A 19,840-nucleotide genomic window follows, 5' to 3' on the forward strand; every position below is an offset into this window, starting at 1 on the left:
TGTGCCATTGCTCATCAGCTCCAGATTGGTCCCCAAGGGATTTGCCCAGTGTTGCCCAGTGTGGGCAGGCCATATCTGGTGAGGGCAAGGGCCCGTTGAGCCCAAGGGCCCGTGCTGGGTTTGGTGTGGGCTAGCCCGTGCTAGGTTTGGTGTGGGCTAGCCCGTGCTGGACTTGGTGTGGGCTCGCCTGTTTTGGACTTAGTGTAGACTAGCCAGTGTTGGGATTAACTGTGTTGGGCTGATGTGGGCTGGCCCATGCTGGGATAGCCCGTATTTGGTAGGTGTGGACTTGTTATGGCTTTTTGTGGGCTAGCCCCTGTCCACCTTGCCCACATGAGGCCAATGGGGTTATGTTTGCTGGGAACTGCTTGGCATTCGACCGCAAGGCGCTACAGAGGGTAGCGCATACGGCCCAGTACATTACTGGGGCCTAGCTCCCTGCCATCCAGGACCTCTTACTCTATTCCAGGTAATGTCAAAGGAAGGCCCTAAAAATTGTCAAAGACTCCAGCCACCCAAGTCATAGACTGTTCTCTCTGCTACCGCACAGCAAGCAGTACCGATGCACCAAGTCTGGAGCCAACAGTACCCTAAACAGCTCTACCCCCAAGCCATGAGACTGCTAAATAGTTACCAAATAGCTACCAGGACAATTTGCAATTACCTTTTTTGCACTAACTCTTTTGACTCATCAGATACGCGGCTTCTACTGTTTATTATCTATCCTGTTGCCTAGTCACTTTACCCCTACCTACAGTACCAGTCAAGAGTTTGGACACACCTACTCATTCAAGGGTTTTTCTTTATTTTGCTATTTTCTACATTGTAGAATAATAGTGAAGACATCAAAACTATGAAATAACACATGGAATCATGTAGTAATAAAAAACAAAGTGTTAAACAAATCAAAATATATTTTATATTTGAGATTCTTCAAAGTAGCCACCCAGGTTTTTTTTTTAAATACATTTTTATTTATCTCCGGAAGCCAGTTAAGAACAAATTCTTATTTACAATGACGGCCTACACCGGCCAAACCCTCCCCTAACGACGCTGAGACAATTGTGCGCCACCCTATGGCACTCCCGATCACAGCCGGTTGTGATACAGCCCAGGATCGAACCAGGGTCTGTAGTGACGCCTCTAGGACTGAGATGCAGTGCCTTAGACCGCTGCGGCACTCAGGGTAGGGTTGGGTAGGTTACTTTCTAAATGTAATCCGTTACAGTTATTAGTTACCTGTCCAAAATTGTAATCAGTAACGTAATTTTTGGATTACCCAAACTCAGTAACGTAATCTGATTACATTCGGATACTTTTAGATGACTTTCCCCTTAAGAGGCATTAGAAGAAAACAAAAATGTAGCTTACCAATTGAACCACATCTATTGCAGGATAAATCAATGTTAAAGTTTACATAGCTGGTCATATATGGATGTTACATTTTACTTTATGGGTTGGTTATGTAGGCTTCTTCTAACCCATCACTTTCTACTACACATAATAATACAATTAAATTATATCTTTACATTAAAAACCAAAGTCTATGAGAATTCCAGTCATTCCAATAAATGTTATACACCTTGATCTTCAAGAATGGGACTTGGAAATATGGAAGTATAGATTAGCCAAATTGTTTAACCTGAGCATGACCCCAAAACTAAGGACTTATTAGCCACCCCTACTCTGTTGTTTATGATTTTGTTGTCATGGAGGACTGATTGGGCTCATTGATTCGAGTTGAAAAATAAATGCTGCTTTCATGGAATTGCATGGTTTGAGCACTATTGAAAAGTGCTATTTACATGTGAAAAATGAATTCCATATTTATATTATATAAATATGAATGCCACATTTGCAATAGGCCTATTGTTAAACTTTTTGTTGGCATACTTTGACATCTTGATAATATGCAGCTGTTTAAAGGGCAAATCCACAGATAAAACAAATAAACGGCCATCCCGCCTCTGTTTTGGTAAAAAACTGACGGGTAGGCCTGGAGAAATGTAACCACTCTCAGAATAACAGACAGAGCTATGGATGCAAGGACTGACCATCCATGATATCAACATGATTGTTTTAGCCATGTTATGAGGTTATACAGTGTTAGTTTACATTTACGTTGTTTACAAACATTGGAGAAAAACAAGCTTATATTTGGGTTCTCATGGAGTGTGACAGTTGAACTAAGCTCATGAGGCATTTATAAGTTATATTCTTCAAGAATCAATGAATATATATACAGTACCAGTCAAAAGTTTGGACACACCTACTCATTTAAGGGTTATTCTTTATTTTTACCATTTGCTACATTGTAGAATAATACTGAAGACATCAAACTATGAAATAACACATATAGAATTTTACATTTGAGATTCTTCAAAGTAGCCACCCTTTGCTTTGATGACAGCTTTGCACACTCTTGGCATTCTCTCAACCAGATTCATGATGTAGTGACCTGGAATGCATTTCAATTAACAGGCGTGCCTTGTTAAAATAAAATTTGTTGAATTTATTTCCTTCTTAATGCGTTTGAGCCTATCAGTTGTGTTGTGACAAGGTAGGGGTGGTATACAGATGATAGCCCTATTTGGTATAAGACCAAGTACATATTATGGCAAGAACAGCTCAAATAAGCGAAGCGAAATGACAGTCCATCATTACTTTAAGACATGAAGGTCAGTCAATTCAAAAAATGTCAAGAACTTTGAAAGTTTCTTAAAGTGCAGTCAAACCATCAAGTGCTGTGATGAAACTGGCTCTCATGAGGACCTTAGACCGGTGGAAATCTGTCCTTTGGTCTGATGAGTCCAAATTTGCGATTTTTGGTTCCAACCACTGTGTCTTTGTGAGATGGATGATCTCTGCATGTGTGGTTCCCACCGTGAAGCATGGAGGTGTGATGGTGTGGGGGTGCATTGCTGGTAACACTGTCAGTGATTTATTTAGAATTCAAGGCACACTTAACCAGCATGGCTACACAGCATTCTGCAGCGATACGCCATCCCATCTGGTTTGAGCTAAGTGGGTCTATCATTTGTTTTTCAACAGGACAATGACCCAACACACCTCCAGGCTGTGTAAGGGCTATTTGACCAAGAAGGAGAGTGATGGAGTGCTGCATCAGATTACCTGGCCTCCACAGTCACCTGACCTGGGAACTCCTTCAAGACTGTTGGAAAAGCATTCCAGGTGAAGTTGGTTGAGAGAATGCCAAGATTGTGCAAAGCTGTCATCAAGGCAAAGGGTGGCTACTTTGAAGAATCTCAAATGTAAAATTCTATATGTGTTATTTCATAGTTTATGTCTTCCCTATTATGTAGAAAATAGTAAAAATAAAGAAAAACCCTGGAATGAGTAGGTGTGTCCAAACTTTTGACTGGTACTGTACATAAGCAATATCTTTCTTTGAGAGGGAAAACACATTTGATAGGCTGAATCTTTGGGTTTCTGTAGTGTTCATAAGTGCTTTCCAGTGCAACTGCCAAAGTGTTTTATATTATTCTATTTATAAGGCTGCATACATTCAGAGCTTTTCTTGGTAAGGCATACAGTAATCTCTGAAGGCTGTCTCGAGAGACTAGCCTATACAGACACTTGACATACAACCCTCAGGTCCATAAGAGGTGTGGTCCTCAAGTAGGAATTGACAAGTCAAATTGATATACATATTCAAAAGGGTCATCGTGCCACGTGCGGCCAAATCCAGTAGGGTAGTCACTAGTAGTGAAGTCACTTGTCTCTTCTGCCTGTGGAGCTGCATGGTGCTGTAGCCTTTTCCCTGCCCCAGAGGGCTGATTCTCTTCAGGTCCAGTGGAACTGGTAGCCTCTAGACAGTACCAGGCTCTCCGGGTCTCTGTCCTCAGCCCTCTCCTGCAGCCGCTGCTCCTCCAGCAGGCTGACCAGAGTGTCTCTCCTCTCCACCACCTTCATGATCTCTGTCAGCATCTCCTGTTCCTCCGCCAGCTCACCGGAGCGCTTCCTGGAATCTGCAAAGGGCCACAGCGGATAAAGGGCAGCGGCGTAAACGTATAACAGTGGTAAGCACAGAACGTGTAACAGCTGTGTACTACAATTGCACAGTACTACACTACAATTACACAGTATGTGACCCATACCGTCTATGGACATCCTGCATCGTAGATCCATCTGTAGTTGACTTTGTCTGTCCTCCAGCTCGAGTTCCTGAGCACTAACAACAGACAAGACAACTCATTTCGAACACTTCACTCCATAATGCGGTCACTATCTGAGAATGCACTGTGCCTCTCATCTTTTCCTACTTACAATATGACCAGCTCCTCCTCGTAGCGTGCCAGTCTGTTCTTCTCCAGGACCAGCTTGAACCACATTTGAAGGAGCTCGTGCTCATCAGAGAGACCATCACCTTTGTCTGATAGTGGGAGAGAGCAAGGTCACAATCAGTTACCCCAACCCCATATAGAAATTTGATCATCCTGTTTCTTCATTCCTCATTACGTCCAAGGTCGACTAATAAGCTCCCTGTCACAAGGTTTTACAGTAGATGGACATAGTAATCGTCCAACTGTACATGAGCCTATAACGTAAATGGGTCATTCCATCAATTCGGTGCCTTTTGAGAAGTATAACTTGGTGGGGGAAAAACGCTAGATTTTCACCTGATTTTAACATTCTGTAATAAAGAGCACACGTTCAACTTCATAAAAAGTGTTCCCCCATCTCAATAAATAAAAAAATTAAATGAATATAGAAAGTGCCTATTACTATAAAGTAACAGGGTTGACGTAAATCCCTCTGTCACAAGGGGATTGGAAGCTTATTGTGTGGAACAGGGAGTGGCAATTGAACGCAAGCTTCACAATTTGTATTTATTGTTCAAACATTTCTAGCCTACTAACACAGAGATTTAAATTAACTACAGATATGACATATTAGACCCATTAGAAGAGTGTGTTTGATTGAACGACCGCTCCTCGTGCCTTTTCTAAATCTTCTGAAACATTATGCCGTCTTTGTTGTCAGACAATTAAGAGGAAACTCCTTCTCTACCATTACCACATACTGTACAGCACTGTGACCCTTGCCTCCAAATACCCCGGCAAACATCCATTGATTCATATTTTATTTTTTTACCTAGACAATACATCTATTTTGATTGAGGAGAGTCAGATGCAAAGTCTAAACTCTGAGAAAAAGCCTTGTGTTCCTTTTTCAAACTCAGAATCTTGCCATGCACATACACTTGTCATTGTCTGACACCTACCCCTGCCCTCTTTCTATCCATTTGGAGTATGTTAATAATGTAAATGAACAAAGATTCTATTGCGCCAAGAGCCCTTCGCTATAATGCAATTATCCAAACAAGGCAAAAACAGCCACACAATGGCTGCCACTGCATCACAAGAGAATATCTCTGTGTAGTTTTAGAATCAGAATTTGCAAGGTCATTCACTGTACTGAGAGGAGCCTGCCTGTAATGTATCTGTCTCAATGGTATTTAGACAAGATACTCAGTCATTCAGTGGAGGCTTTTAACATTGAGCCTGACTATTGAACAAAACCTGAGTTTACACAAAAATGACTTTACAACGGAGATGTGCTTTCCATTTGAGAATAGAAGGAAAAAAACTTGGATGAAACAATTGCATTACTCAGTTCTGTGTGCTTTTATGCACTGTAATCTAATTTAATATAATTGTAATAAAAGTAACAGCTAACTATGCTTAAACTCCCTATAATTCTTTATCTGGGTGTACCTCAGCCACGCTAAAGGTCCTAAACGATATCTTAACCGCCATCGATAAGAAACAATACTGTGCAGCCGTATTCATTGACCTGGCCAAGACTTTCGACTCTGTCAATCACCACATCCTCATCGGCAGACTCAACAGCCTTGGTTTCTCAAATGATTGCCTCGCCTGGTTCACCAACTACTTCTCCGACAGAGTTCAATGTGTCAAATCTGAGTGCCTGTTTTCCGGGCCTCTGGCAGTCTATGGGGGTGCCACAGCGTTAAGCACCAGCTGTCAGAGCAGCTCACAGATCACTGCACCTGTACATAGCCCATCTATAATTAGCCCAAACAACTACCTCTTCCCCTACTGTATTTATTTATTTTGCTACTTTGCACACTCATCTACTGTCAAATCTACCATTCCAGTGTTTTAATTGCTATATTGTATTTACTTCGCCACCATGGCCTATTTATTGCCTTTACCTCCCTTATCTCACCTCATTTTCTCACATTGTATAGACTTATTTTTCTACTGTATTATTGACTGTATGTTTGTTTTACTCCATGTGTAACTCTGTGTTGTTATATGTGTCGAACTGCTTTGCTTTATCTTGGCCAGGTCGCAGTTGTAAATGAGAACTTGTTCTCAACTTGCCTACCTGGTTAAATAAAGATGAAATATATATTTATTTTATTTAAAAAATCTGATGGGTGCAGAAGGAACAAACCCATTTCTGAGAAACGTATGAAAATCCCATTTACAATTCCGGCAAAACACAATTTACCTTTGAGGACTATGATTATCAGTATAAAAACATGACTTGTTAAAAGGAATGACTGTTTTTCATTCTAAAATGGCTGTCTTTAATGGCTAACTTGTATATCACGATGTGCAGGGGTAATGAAACATGGGTAGCTTTTCCACCGCCTCCCTCTCTTCACAAGGCCAATTGCCACTGTAGTGATTTCAAAACAATTTTAACTTGAGGTTATTTTGGTTAAGGTTATTTAGAATGCAAATGACTATAATTTGGTGCCATTTGTATTATATATTTTCCTAGCAAATGCATCAGAGTAGATCTGACTGTGGACTACTCTAGATAAGGAAATTGAAATAATGATTAGAGAAGCATTGCCACTTTCAAACCCCACAGAAACAGGTCAACTAGAACGAGCATAGGTCTTTCTGAATACAGTATTCACGTGTCTCGACTATATGTTCTTGGCTGAGGTCAAACAAAGATTAAGAGAGTTCCATTATCAGCCATACCTTTCTCCGCTCTCTGTTTATAGCTCAGTCTTCACGTGCCATGTCTTTGTGTGTTACCTTCAGAGAATAAGGCATCTCTGATGCAAGGACAAGGACGCCAACTTACTGAACATTCTGATTTTGACCCTTCCAATCCATTCTCCTAAACTCGTAAAATTCTCTGGCCACGAGTCAGAGATACGTCAACTGAACGGATACACTTTTATGTACTTCACTCATACTGTACACAGTGCAGCTGTTGGAATCCGCACAGCATGGGATGACAAATGTATAGTACTCGCCAAAGGTACAGTACATGCAGTTGGGACTCAGCGTGGCTCACCTGGGGATTCGCCTCGAAGGACCTTCTCAATGGTCACCCCTCTCTCCTCCAGGTCCTTCTGCTTCTCCCCCACTTCCTCCAGCTGCCTCTGTATGACCTTCACACAATAAACAACCAGGTCAGAATCAACCAAGACAGGCTCACAATGTAGCTTGACACATAATATTTATATTCCATTAATCTCCCCAACAAATCAAGTACGTTTGTGGAAGACTTCATGAGTGATTCAAATGTATCATAAAAAAAAAATCTATATTGATGACAACGTCACGAAAACGATGTGCGCACTTCCATGGGGCAGAAGTCAGCGTGTTGTTGTGATACTGGATGGCCAGATTGTTAGCAAGAATGACAAGAAACTACCATGTGGGGAATCGTAAGGGGCTCGTTTCATCTTGTTATTGATACCATGTCTTGTTTTAAGGTGTTTTGACTGATTTCATGTCAATGCTAATATGCTCAAATTCGATAGCTAGCTAACCAATAACTGTAATAATGATTTTGAGAGACAACAAGTGCTCATTGTGTTTTCAACAAACATCAGGGACGAAAAATAGCTTACATGTTGCCAACAATCTTAGCCAACCCATATGTTTCGCCCCATAGTTGCGCATGCCTCAGTTTTGTTGCTAAACAACCAACCCGTCTATAAAACATGTAAATGAATGGCAAATGATCACAGAAGCCCCTTGTGTGGTAGTGCTGTTCTGTTGTTTATGTGCTCTACTGTACCTGGGCTCTGTGGAGTCTCTTCAGCTGCTCTCTCTTGTCCTGTTGAATCACAGTCTTCTCCTGCCTCCTCCTCTGTCTCTCTGAGCTCCCATGGATCTAAACACAGACCAGCAAGACAGTGTCACATACCACTTACCTTACAGCAGAGTTGAACCCTATTTTCTTAGTCACAACTATTAGTGTTCTGTGCACAACAGTCTGATATCTTATCAGTCATGCACTTATCCTGACCTGGCGGAAGTAGGAGAGATTGTTCCTAACAGAGAAGTGCAAAAAACAGTGCTCAAAATGAGAGGGCGGAGTGTGTGCGGTGAAGCCATGGCCCAGACCTACTACAACACCAGAGTGGGATTTCCTCCCTGTATGTAATGTGATAAGAGCAGGTCATGATGTGCTCCTTCAGCCTTCCCAATAATCACTCTCTAATGGAGGATGGATTATCTGTTCCCCACCGGCCTCTTTCTGCCTCCTCTGTATCCTCTGCCTTGAGGAGAGCTGCATCTAATCACCGATCTGACCAGTGGAGGCTCCTCAGAGGAGGAAGGAGAGTACCATCCTCAGTGAAATTCATAAAAATAAAAGTTATCCTTTTTAGATAAAACTATACTAAATATATTCACATCACCAAATCATTGATTAAAACACATTGTTTTGCAATGAATGTCTACGGTAGCCTCAACAGCACTCTGTAGGGTAGCACCATGGTGTAGATGGAGGACAGCTAGCGTGTGTCCTCCTCCTGGTACATTAACTTCAACACAAAACCTAGGAGGCTCTTGGTCCTCACCCCCTTCCATAGACTTACACAGTAATTATGACAACTTTGGGAGGACATCCTGCAACCTATCAGAGCTCTTGGAGCATGAACTAACATGTTGTCCACTCAAAAGATCAGAGAATGACTCTAGTACTGAAAGCATAAGCTACAGCTAGCTAGCACTGCAGTGCAAAAAAATGTGTTGAGTAGTTGACTCAGAGGTAAAATGACAATAGTTGAACAGTTTTCAACAAATTAATTTCTTAAAAAATGAAGGAGAAGCAAGAGAGAGTCATTTCTTTCTCACTTTCAGTTTCACTTACTTACTTAGCAAATGCAGCTATCTAGTTTATCCTACTCAAACACCCAGCTCAAACAGAGGGATGCCATGTTAGCTAGCTGGCTATGACTATCCAACACAACACTGAAACTCTTCCAAGTCAAGGTAAGCTTTTGGTTGTATTAATTGCCACCGGGCCTGCCGGTGTAACTGCTAAACTGCTTACTGACTATACACTAACGTTACCTCATGATTGTAGCTGGTTTACTAACGCATTAGTTCTATTAGCTATGTTGACTAGGATGTTACTATAGCTAATATGGGGACAACGATGTAGGCTGTGTGCAGCGGTTTTGATATGGTTTGGCTTGGAAAGGTTTTTTCGCCTGGTCACATACAGCTGATGTGTTGTACATTGAAGTCCACAAGCGAAGGGAAAATGTGAGAGGAGGAGAGTGCATAGATGCGAGAAGGAATACAACGTAGCTGCTATGAATGTGAACTGTGTTTACGTGTGATCAGGGTTGTATTCATTCCGCCAATTCTTGGAATTTGTCCAATAGAAACTCTCGTTTGCAACGGTTGGACTAATGACCCTAGATAAGCTAGATGCAGGCAAGAGTGTGCAAGGTGGTATTGAATTTGTCACTGTCTGTCCATGTGTCACTGTCTGTCACCTTTTCTCTCGACCTGTGTGCACCTATGTTGTAAAGGTTAATTCATAGGCTAAGTTATAGCAATCTCATGATGGGTATAGGGGAAATGATCATGTAGTAGCCTAAACCTATCGATGTTACATTGAACTGGGTGAATGGAATATGAACGACAGACATCCAATATTCTGTAATAGAAACAAGGCCCTGCTCATAAAAAAAGAACGTCCTCCCTCATCTTAAACGGCACTGACCGCCACTGGATCTGACGTGACATGGATTGGTGCTTTCACCCATTATTTAACATCATGATCAGTGATTACTTCCAAGAAAGGCAGGAAGGAATGATGCATGTAAGAGTATTGGAAGAGGGCCCTTACCTTCGGCTGGGACAAAGGTTTGGCTGGGACAAGCTCATCGTCACTTGAGGAGTTGGACTCATCCTTCTGCTGTTCGCTGGAGGCTGTGTATAGATGAGACGACACAAAGACATTAAACTGGAGCAGTGGTCTTCAAACTGTAGTTGTATACTCACTTCAACTATGTGATTTACATTGTTAGGTTCTAATTATCAGAGTAAGAACTCGACGGACACTATGAAAGCTTAAACCAAGTTTATTCTTCCCAAAGGATCGAACAGCTGAATCGACAAAGACATGGTTATAATAGTGGTGGTATATGTACCTCACTTTGGGTGGAGTCTCCTCCTTCTTGCTAAAACATTGCATCTTTATTGCTAGGCAGGAAACTAAGTGATACGGGCAATGAACGGTTCCCTTAACGTGACCTCGACCCCCTTATCCATGGCGCTCTCCCCTTATCAGTACTGCCACATGTGACCGTTTTCCCTGCACTCAGCTCCTCCCAAGCTTAACTGCACCCACCATAACCCTTCCTCCTACAGATAACTCCTAGTGTAAACCCTCGGCTATGGCACCCCTCATGTCTCTATTATAACTAATGATTAATAATAGTTAAAGCTCAGAAATCCAAACCCATCGACATTAAAACACCAAGTATAGGCTACTATTGTAATCTAATTTATAGCATTTCATTATAACATTGTAGCATTTAGTAGCCACGGACGGCAAAGGAGTAGAAGCATATCATAATGCTCATCACATCCTCCTGACCCCTGACCTTTGTTCCTGATGTTGGACAGGATGGTCGTGATGTCCTTCTCCAGAACCCCCGCTCCCACGCTCTCCGGCCCCTCTCTCTTCTTCAGCCTAAGGTAGGAGAAGAAGTTGAGCTTCCTGGGCGGCAGTGAGGCCATGTCGTCTGTGGTGAAGGATCCCACGGACTTGTTGCTGCCTAGGGACACCTGGTCCAGTAGCGTGGGCAGGTCTGCGGGTCTATCACCCATGGAGGCCTTGCATGGGTGTGGGGTCGGCTGGCTCTTCTGACCCACTCCCACTGGCTCGGCCTCCTGGCTTTGGGCAGTAGCCCCAAACAGGGAGTAAAAGCTGAAGGCGCCGTCAGACAGAGGCCTGGGCTTGGTGGGCCCGTTGTTGTTCCTCCTGGTGACAACTGTGTTGGAGTCTGTGGTTGTCCCTGGTACTCCAAAAGACCTTCTGAAGACATTTGCCCAAATCTGGAACATGGACGTTGTTGGCTGGGGCTGAGCTGGGACTGGCTCTGCCTCTGGGTCTACCTGAGGCAATGGGTCCTTCTGGAGGATCTGGTCCCCAGGTTTGGAGTGTTTGGATGGGTCTCCTCCTCCAGGGCTTCGGGCCTCTTCTGGAGTAACCAGGTTCCAGTCTAGGAGCTTCTGTTTCTCAGACAGGGACAGGGTCAGCCTCTTCTTTGGGCCGACTGCTTCCTCCAGCTGTGGCACTTTGGTGACAGGAGGCGCTTCTTTACCCATCGATGGATTCTGATTCTGAGAATCTGGAGGTAGTTTAGGACCATCATGGGAGACCTGCTGAAAAAAGTATTGTTTTATTGCTCAGTACCAAAGTATTGTTTTATTGCTCAATTGCAATAAGGTTTATATGTGAAATGTTTCTATAACATAGGAAATTGTTGAGTATCTGTATGAATTTTGTGTTTTACTGGTGGTTCAATCACGTTGAAATCAAAGTTGGCCTCTTCAATGATGGGCTCCTCTTTTTCTGTAGCGTTTTCATGTGAGAAGTGCCTCACCAGGATGAGAGGGAGAGCTAACGGAGTAGAGTACAACATATACTGAACAAAAATATAAAACGCAGCATGTAACAATTTCAACGATTTTACTGAGTTACAGTTCATTTAAGGAAATCAGTCAATTGAAATCAATTCATTCGGCCCTAATCTATGGATTTCACATGACTGGGAAGGGGCGCAGCAATGGGTGGGCCTGGGAGGGCATAGACCCACCCACTTGGGAGTCAGGCCCACCCACTGGGGAGCCAGGCACAGCCAATCAGAATGATATTTTCTCCACAAAAGGGCTTTATTACAGACAGAAATACTCCTCAGCTTCATCAGCTGTCTGACTGGCTGGTCTCAGACGATCCCGCAGATGAAGAAGCCGGATGTGGAGGCCCTGGGCTGGTGTGGTTACACGTCGTCTGCGGTTTGCGAGGCCAGTTGGAAGTGCTGCCAAATTCTCTAAAACGACGTTGGAGGCGGCTTATGGTAGAGAAATTAAAATTCAAACCTCGTCCACTAGAGCTGTTGCCAATTCCTGCAGTCAGCATGCCAATTGTACCCTCCCTCAAAACTTGAGACATCTGTGGCATTGTGTTGTGTGACAAAACTGCACATTTTAGAGTGGCATTTTATTGTCCCCAGCACAAGGTGCACCTGTGTAATGATCATGCTGTTTAATCAACTTCTTGATATGCCACACCTGTCAGATGGATGGATTATCTTGGCAGAGGAGAAATGCTCACTGACAGGGATGTAAATAAATATGTGCACAAAATTAGAGAGAAGTAAGCTTTTTGTGCGCATGGAACATTTCTGGGATCTTTTATTTCAGCTCATGAAACCTGAGACCAACACTTTACATGTTGTGTTTCTATTTTTGTTCAGTATAGATAACATACATTCATCAGAGCTCATACAGCAACACAGTGCTGTAGGTCAGACTTAACACACAACTCGGATGCATTCACATTAACATGCATATGCTAAATTAACCTGTGTTGTCATTGTGCATAACATTAGGGTCATCACGCATGAATGACCAATCATGTGGGAAATGTTCTAATAATGTATGCAAAACCCTTATGGTTCAAAAGAGTTGAAGAAACCAGAATTATTGCGTTTCATCAGCAAGAGAGCACATTTATGTTGTTTATCCCGAAAAAATTACCTTTTTCTAAACACTAATCTAATCTCATTCAATTGTAGACAACTCCAGATAAAAATTAATATTAAAATATTAAAAAACGAATATCTCTTTTGCCCAGAGATCAGCAGCTCCCTCTAGTGTGGAGAGAACAGCTCTGACGCTCAGGCCTTCTCACTTTAACTTAAAAAATTGTTTTCTTGCATGTAACCAGCTTAAAGACGATAAACCTTATATCCATCAGTAGAAAGTCATTTGTGGTCCGATTGGATTTTAATCTCCACTTTCTTGCTCTATTTAACCATGGGGCTTTACAGTCCTTCAGGTCTAACTCCATAAATGGATGATGAGTTGGTATATCCAAACTCCAGGGATAGCCCGCTAGAAGTATAGCTTACTACTGCATTGACAGCGAGAGAGTTGAAGGTCAATGACCCATTGGGATTCTTAAAAGGCATGAAGTACGCACCGTAGGCCCCTAACTGCAACAGCTCTTTACAACACTTCTACAAAGCACAAACATCACAAAGCTAGTAAAGCCACAGTAGGGCATAAGAAGGGGTGAAATGATGCCTGTAGGATAAGGACAGGAGGTGATGGATAGGCCAGATAATGTATAAGGATCATGTCAGATTGTCAACAGCAGATAGTCTACTCACTACCACGGATCTTCCTCTTCCATCGGCTGTTCCCAGACAGGAGAGATGAATTGGAACCGGAAGGTTCTACAGGTGTGGGTAGGAGAGGGAGAGAATACGTAATAAGTAACACATACAGTTCTGATCTGGGCCAACACATTTGAACTGGATGTCTGTCACACAACAATGATAAACGATGCTACAGTATAGTTCTGAATGTACATGTGAACTAAGCCAATGAGGAGATCTCGTTCCAGACTTCCTCCAATTCAGCCATGGGGTGACGTCACACACCTAAAACTGAGCTCAGCCAATGTAGCATGGAGAACAGAACAGATGTGGTCTATAGACAGCCAACAGACAGCCCTATCCGTGCAGCCGAACAGAATGTTCCGGCCATTCACAGTGCTCAGGGCTCCCCATACCAAGACAACTATTCAATTAATAAGGGAGAATGGCTTTGTCTGCTATACCCAGATTTCAGCGCCTTAACTGGAGGAGTGGGAGTCTCACACTTGGGGAAACATAGCATGGTGTGCTGCTTCTAACTCACTCAGAGGATAATAAACAATGTCTATATCCCACAGGACCAGGGTTATATCACTAAACGGATGGAATCATTTCCTACATGCTCCCGACATCCAGACTGATGTCTGTAATGATCCTGGGAGGGAAGTTACGCTGCTACAAGGCCAAGGCTGTGGACGGGGAGAATAGGGAAAGAGCGATTGCTGTAGCTAGGGAAAAATCAGAAGCCCGATGTGTTTCTCATGGTGGTGAATGTCAGGGAGACCTGCACACCTTTCTTCTCTTGTGCAGAATCTTGTGGTTGGAGAGAAGTATTCGAGTTGTCCTGTTTCTTCGAGTCGGCACTGCAAATGGTCATAGACAACAGACACAACGAGCAAATGGCAAATATCCATTTGGATTGTGAACAAGGACACATTCTGAGCATTGTGCTGTACTAGTGGACTCACGTCCTGTTGGAGTCAGGCATGTCCAGGTCCACGGCCTCCTCCTCTGACACCTCAGGCACCATGCGGGTGTACAGTCCATTCAACAGGCCTGTGTACCCTGAAAACATACCCATCTTATTAGGTTATACATTCTGCCAGATATACCTATTTATGACACTAAGTTTACTATAAACAAACAAGGATAGCTTTGGTGACTAAGCTTTTTTGGAACGCTACTACTCTTACTACATGTAATTACATCTGGCTCTTTTCCAACTGCCTAGTACACAGTCCCAGGTTGCATTATTGCTATGGTAACAACACACATTTGAGCTTACTTTATACACTGAGTATATAAAACATTAAGGACACCTGCTCTTTCCATGACATAGCTTTCACCTGGTTTCACCTTGTCCGTCTATGATCTCTTATTGATTTAACTTGTTAAATCCACTTCAAATTAATTGAGATGAATGGGAGGAGAGGTTAATGAAGGATTTTTAAGCCTTGAGACATGGATTGTGTATGTGTGCCATTCAGAGGGTGAATGAGCAAGACAACATATTTAAGTGCCTTTGAACAGGGTATGGTAGAAAGTGCCAGGCACACTGGTTTGTGTCAAGAACTGCAACGCTGCTGGGTTTTTAACGCTCAACAGTTTTCTGTGTGTATCAAGACTGGTCCACCAACCAAAGGACATCCAACCAACTTGACAACTGTGGGAAGCATTAGAGTCAACATGGGCCAGCATCCCTGTGGAACACTTGACACCTTGTAGAGTTCATGCCCCGACGAATTGAGGCTGTTCTCAGTATTAGGAAGATGTTCCTAATGTTTATTATAAACTGGGTGGTCTGAGCCCTGAATGCTGATTGGCTGACAGCAAAACATGTATTATTACTACTCTAACTACATTGGCAACCAGTTTATAATAGCAATAAGGCACCTCGGGGGTTTGTGGTATATGGCCAATATACCATGGCTAAGGGCTGTGTCCAGACACTCTGCATTGCGTGTTGCGTCGAGCATAAGAACAGCCCTTAGCCGTGGTATATCGGCCATATACCACACCTCCTCTGGCCTTATTGCTTAAGTATACTCAGTGTATATTTGCATGAGTCAGCATGCAGTGAACAGTCTCATCTATACAGGTAACTCCCAAAATAATGGAAACACTTGAGTAAATGAGGGATACAAAGTATATTAAAAGCAGGTGCTTCCACACAGGTGTGGTAACATTCCATCATGCTTAGGGTCATGTATAAAAATGCTGGGCATTGTGACTAGATGGAGTACAGCTACGACCGGAATTTACTTTTCGTAGCAGGTTAGGAGAGCACTTTAGCTAACTTTAACCTCATTCTCCTAACATGCTACGTTAATTCTCCTAACCTATTGTGTAAGTTCTCCTAACCTGCTACAAAAGTAATTTCCGGTCGTAGCTGTATTCCACCTAGTCAGAACCATTATTTTGGCTACCATGGCTATGATCCCCTAGGAAGGACAATGCCCCGATCCACCGGGCATGAGTGGTCACTGAATGGTTTGATGAGCATGAAAACGATGTCAACCATATGTCATGGGCGTCTGTCACCAGATCAACTCAATTGAGATTCTGGAGATTCTGAGACAGCATTTTCCACCAACATCAACAAAACACCAAATAATGGAATTTTATGAAGGAAGAATAATGTCGCCATCCGATAGATTCTACAAGTGTTTGGAACTCTATGCCAAGGCACATTGAAGTGGTTCTGGCTCGTTGTGTCCCAACGCCCTATTAAGACACTATGTTGGTGTTTCCTTTATTTTGGAAGTCACCTGTATATACAGGTATAAACTGAGACTTTGGAAAAGCATCATGTTAAAACATTTAACACCAACCATGTGACATGAAACATTACAGGGAACATTCAGCTAGCTACAGCTAGTGATTACTTACAGAACCAAACTGAAGCAATGTTGACATTGTTTTATACATTCTTTTGAGAAGTTCCTCCAATTAGTTTAATTACATTTGCTAACCATAAAGAAAAGAAAAAAACCTATACAAACATTACCTAGATATATACGTAAATATATGGGGCATGCCCAGTATCGGAATCAACTGAATGGATTGGTTAGGTTGTGTAGTATATTGTGGAAGTGTGCGTGTGTGTGCGTGTGTGATTATCGAGGCAACACAGCTTCAACACACATACATGAACGATAGCCTACTTAACCTATATGGTAATTCCCCAAACATTGTCAGATTTATGTTAGGATTCCATTGCAGAATAACAGAAAAGCACCACTTGCAAATGAACTCTGCGAGAATTCTTATAATGCAGACCAGATTTGACCCAGAGGTGACCCAGCAGGAAAGATGAAAGACCCTAAAGACAAAGCCATAAAGTGAAAGGATACGTGCAATGGTCTATTACTATTATTTGATTTCAGTTCATAGTTGAGACGCTTTTGTATTAGGTCTAATCTATCAGTTGTTGTTGTGACAGTAAGTGACTGTGCTATTTGGATTAAAAAAAAAAAATCAGATGTGGTTATTAAGTGCATGGGAATGTGCCAGTCAACAAATGACAAGTTCTTTTTGTGAACAGAGGTTATGCTTTTAACAGGGTTATTAATGTGAGGCTGCTGGTGCAAAAAAAGCATTTTTTTAAATGCCTTTTTTTCCCAAAGTCTTTCATATTTAAATAGTTAATTCTGCTATTAATTTGAAAGCTGTGAGAATGTTATAAATGTAATGGATCAACCATGAAATGCTATATGAAAACCATAAACAGCACATTTTTAACAGCTTAAGCCATGGATAATAGCTGGTAAATTTTGCAAAAAAAAAAAAAAAGGAGGAAGCAAGTAACTTCTGTAATCAAATCAATTTATTTATACTTACAGCTTTAAGTAGCATAAATTAAGCAACCCGTTTATTCACTATGGAAAAATACAAGGTAGCAGACAAATTCTTAAACAACTAAAATGTACAACAAAATATTCTGGAGCTGACATGCAGAATTTTGCCCCCCCTCCAAAAAAAATAGGATCCTCTCAAGCGCAATGAACTCAGCTTTGTGTATTAGGAGGAACATGAGAGAGCCTTTGAGAAGGTTTCTGAGAGGTAAGCACCTTCTGCAACAGAGAATCACAAGGGGACATACAGAGAAGTAGAGACAGGGAGGTTATCATGTATCAGATGGGTTGAAAAAACTGCATGCCAAAAACGTAGAGGCATGCGGACCTTGAGCATGTGGGTTAGCTTGGAGGAATGGAAGGCTTTCGAAACATGCGTCAATTAACAAACAATGTGTGGCCAACTAAATTAACTCGTTGTCATACACAGGACCCATGCCTAGTTCTCAACATGAATAGTACATGTGTGGTTAAGAGCTATGAAGGCAGCTAATGCAAAGCAACACTATTGATCACGTGACCCAAGCAGACCATCACCTTCCTGCAGCCACAATTCAGCCAATCAGAGGTTGCAGCATTGGAAACGTGAAACAGGCTACATATGAAGTGAAAGAAAGAATGGAGGAATGAAAATGGGGATATATGGAAGGGAAAACATAAGACACACAAGTACTTAGAATCACAAATTAAATAAAAGCTTTGTTGCATCACTGTACCATAACAGATTAGCAGAAAAATAAGTAATACTACCGGAACAAGCTATTGATTGAACATCTACAACACTTCAGCACAAACATTTGTGATAATTCACATCTTAGAATATGTGCAGAAATGTGCATTAAATCCAAGGCTTGTGATACCAGCAACAAAAGCAGAAAAACTATAACTAAATATAAATATATTTTGGGCAGAATTTGCTACAATACCTGGTGTAGGAAGTAAAAATTTGAATCCTCTCGGTCTTTCCCGACATCTATGTTTCTACCCCACTTAACTAATATTTTACAACAATAAGAATCCGTTTTTCAAACAGACACATCTAAAATCAAATGTGTTCCATTAAACGGCCTAGACAAATCAAAAATAATACTGTGTGAAAGCTGTTCTAAAACAAAAAATGTACACATAAAAAAATTCCAACAAAATAGTCTCCAGAATCATCTTAATTACATAAAAAAAAGCTGTTGTCAGAAAATAAATACTGTTTGGCATTTCCATTGCACATGTGCAATATAGCAGTGCAGTTCAAGAAGCATAGCCGGACTTCGTTCTCTAACTTCCCACATCACAAGCACACCAGGCACTACACACAGGCCTTAGCAGCACCTCCAAGTCAACTAAATTGCTTTTAGTGGATCCTTTTTTGGATTATTTAGGAGTTGAAAATAAAAGTTGAACCCAAACATAAGCATGGGAACACTGAAATAAAAGGTTTCAAGCAATTGAAAGGATACATGACCTCAAATGCTAAGGACCATGTGTCACACTTGCAATAATACTTTGATGAACAAACAGATGTGTTTCTCGGCGTCAAATCAAAATCATGGAAGAAGAAATAAGACTTTTGAAATTGAACCAGTCTGCATAGAGCATTGTACAGACTGTGAAGCAAGTGCCTGTGCTATAGCAGCGAGTACAGTACAAGTGCATCATTAAGTCCATGAGACCCAGAGGCCCAGCGGCACCAGGCTCTGCCCCCTCTAGGTGAGCCTGAGACCTAGGCGCTGCTGAGCTTAGTGCAGTAGACCGTGAGGCTGAGGCTGCTCAGGCTCCATGTACATCTGGCCCAGGAGCTCGTGCAGTATGCTCAGTAGGGGCATGCCCAGACTCAGCAGCTCGTACAGGAAGCCGTAGTCCTCTGAGTGGTCTATGAGGTGGAGCCCTGCCTGGCCAACCGCCCCATGCACCCAGCGGGCCAGCTGGCAGGGCGTCCCACACACTGCCCGGCCCGCGTGCAGCGGCCAACGCAGGCTTCTCCTAAGGAAGGAACTCAGGGTACCTGAGGGCTGGCTCTGCAGGCTGTCCGTGGCTGAGTAGGGGTCACTCCGGTCTGGCGAAGACGTCAGACGTCCCTGGTCCTCCTGCGTCTGATAGACACAACATACAATTGAAATCAGACCATGTAAAACACATTAAAACATTTCCTCATAAGTAAAAATGGCTGTGTTTATGTTTTGCTATTACTGAAAGCTATTTACCGTTCTCCTCAAGAACTTGCTTGAAGTTTGTAGGCTGGACCGACGCTGAGAATAATGAGGCTTGCAGTAAAACTTGCCTGAAACACAAAAAACACTGTAAAAACACATGCCGGCTGACATTAAAGATCAAATTA

General features: G+C 42.3%; 1 protein-coding gene and 1 long non-coding RNA gene across 10 annotated transcripts in view; one reads left to right on the top strand and one right to left on the bottom strand.

Moving 5' to 3' along the window:
* Nucleotides 1-951: 951 nt before the first annotated feature.
* Nucleotides 952-19,840, bottom strand: part of LOC139540285 (F-actin-monooxygenase mical2b-like) — an 82,660-nt gene continuing 63,771 nt past the window's right edge. For 7 of the 9 annotated variants that reach the window (XM_071344013.1, XM_071344011.1, XM_071344015.1 and 4 more), the window contains 13 exons: nucleotides 19,707-19,783; nucleotides 19,508-19,595; nucleotides 14,623-14,719; nucleotides 14,447-14,517; nucleotides 13,667-13,732; nucleotides 11,786-11,892; nucleotides 10,871-11,654; nucleotides 10,111-10,193; nucleotides 8,041-8,136; nucleotides 7,309-7,405; nucleotides 4,288-4,393; nucleotides 4,119-4,192; nucleotides 952-3,989 (listed from right to left, as the gene is read on the bottom strand). In XM_071344013.1, coding sequence (XP_071200114.1) covers nucleotides 3,805-3,989; nucleotides 4,119-4,192; nucleotides 4,288-4,393; nucleotides 7,309-7,405; nucleotides 8,041-8,136; nucleotides 10,111-10,193; nucleotides 10,871-11,654; nucleotides 11,786-11,892; nucleotides 13,667-13,732; nucleotides 14,447-14,517; nucleotides 14,623-14,719; nucleotides 19,508-19,595; nucleotides 19,707-19,783 — 1,931 coding nt within the window. In that variant the 3' untranslated portion in view covers nucleotides 952-3,804. Of the gene's footprint in view, nucleotides 3,990-4,118; nucleotides 4,193-4,287; nucleotides 4,394-7,308; nucleotides 7,406-8,040; nucleotides 8,137-10,110; nucleotides 10,194-10,870; nucleotides 11,655-11,785; nucleotides 11,893-13,666; nucleotides 13,733-14,446; nucleotides 14,518-14,622; nucleotides 14,720-17,462; nucleotides 17,728-19,507; nucleotides 19,596-19,706; nucleotides 19,784-19,840 lie in introns of those variants that run through there. The other 2 variants (XM_071344012.1, XM_071344019.1) reach the window with 2 other exon arrangements.
* The window catches only part of LOC139540287 (uncharacterized), a 43,223-nt gene continuing 32,342 nt past the window's right edge, over nucleotides 8,960-19,840 (top strand). The window contains exon 1 of the long non-coding RNA XR_011668152.1: nucleotides 8,960-9,242. This is a non-coding gene — a long non-coding RNA (uncharacterized lncRNA). The remainder of the gene's footprint in view (nucleotides 9,243-19,840) is intronic.

The sequence above is a fragment of the Salvelinus alpinus genome, chromosome 15 (assembly GCF_045679555.1).
Source record: "Salvelinus alpinus chromosome 15, SLU_Salpinus.1, whole genome shotgun sequence".
Classification (NCBI taxonomy): Eukaryota; Metazoa; Chordata; class Actinopteri; order Salmoniformes; family Salmonidae; genus Salvelinus; species Salvelinus alpinus.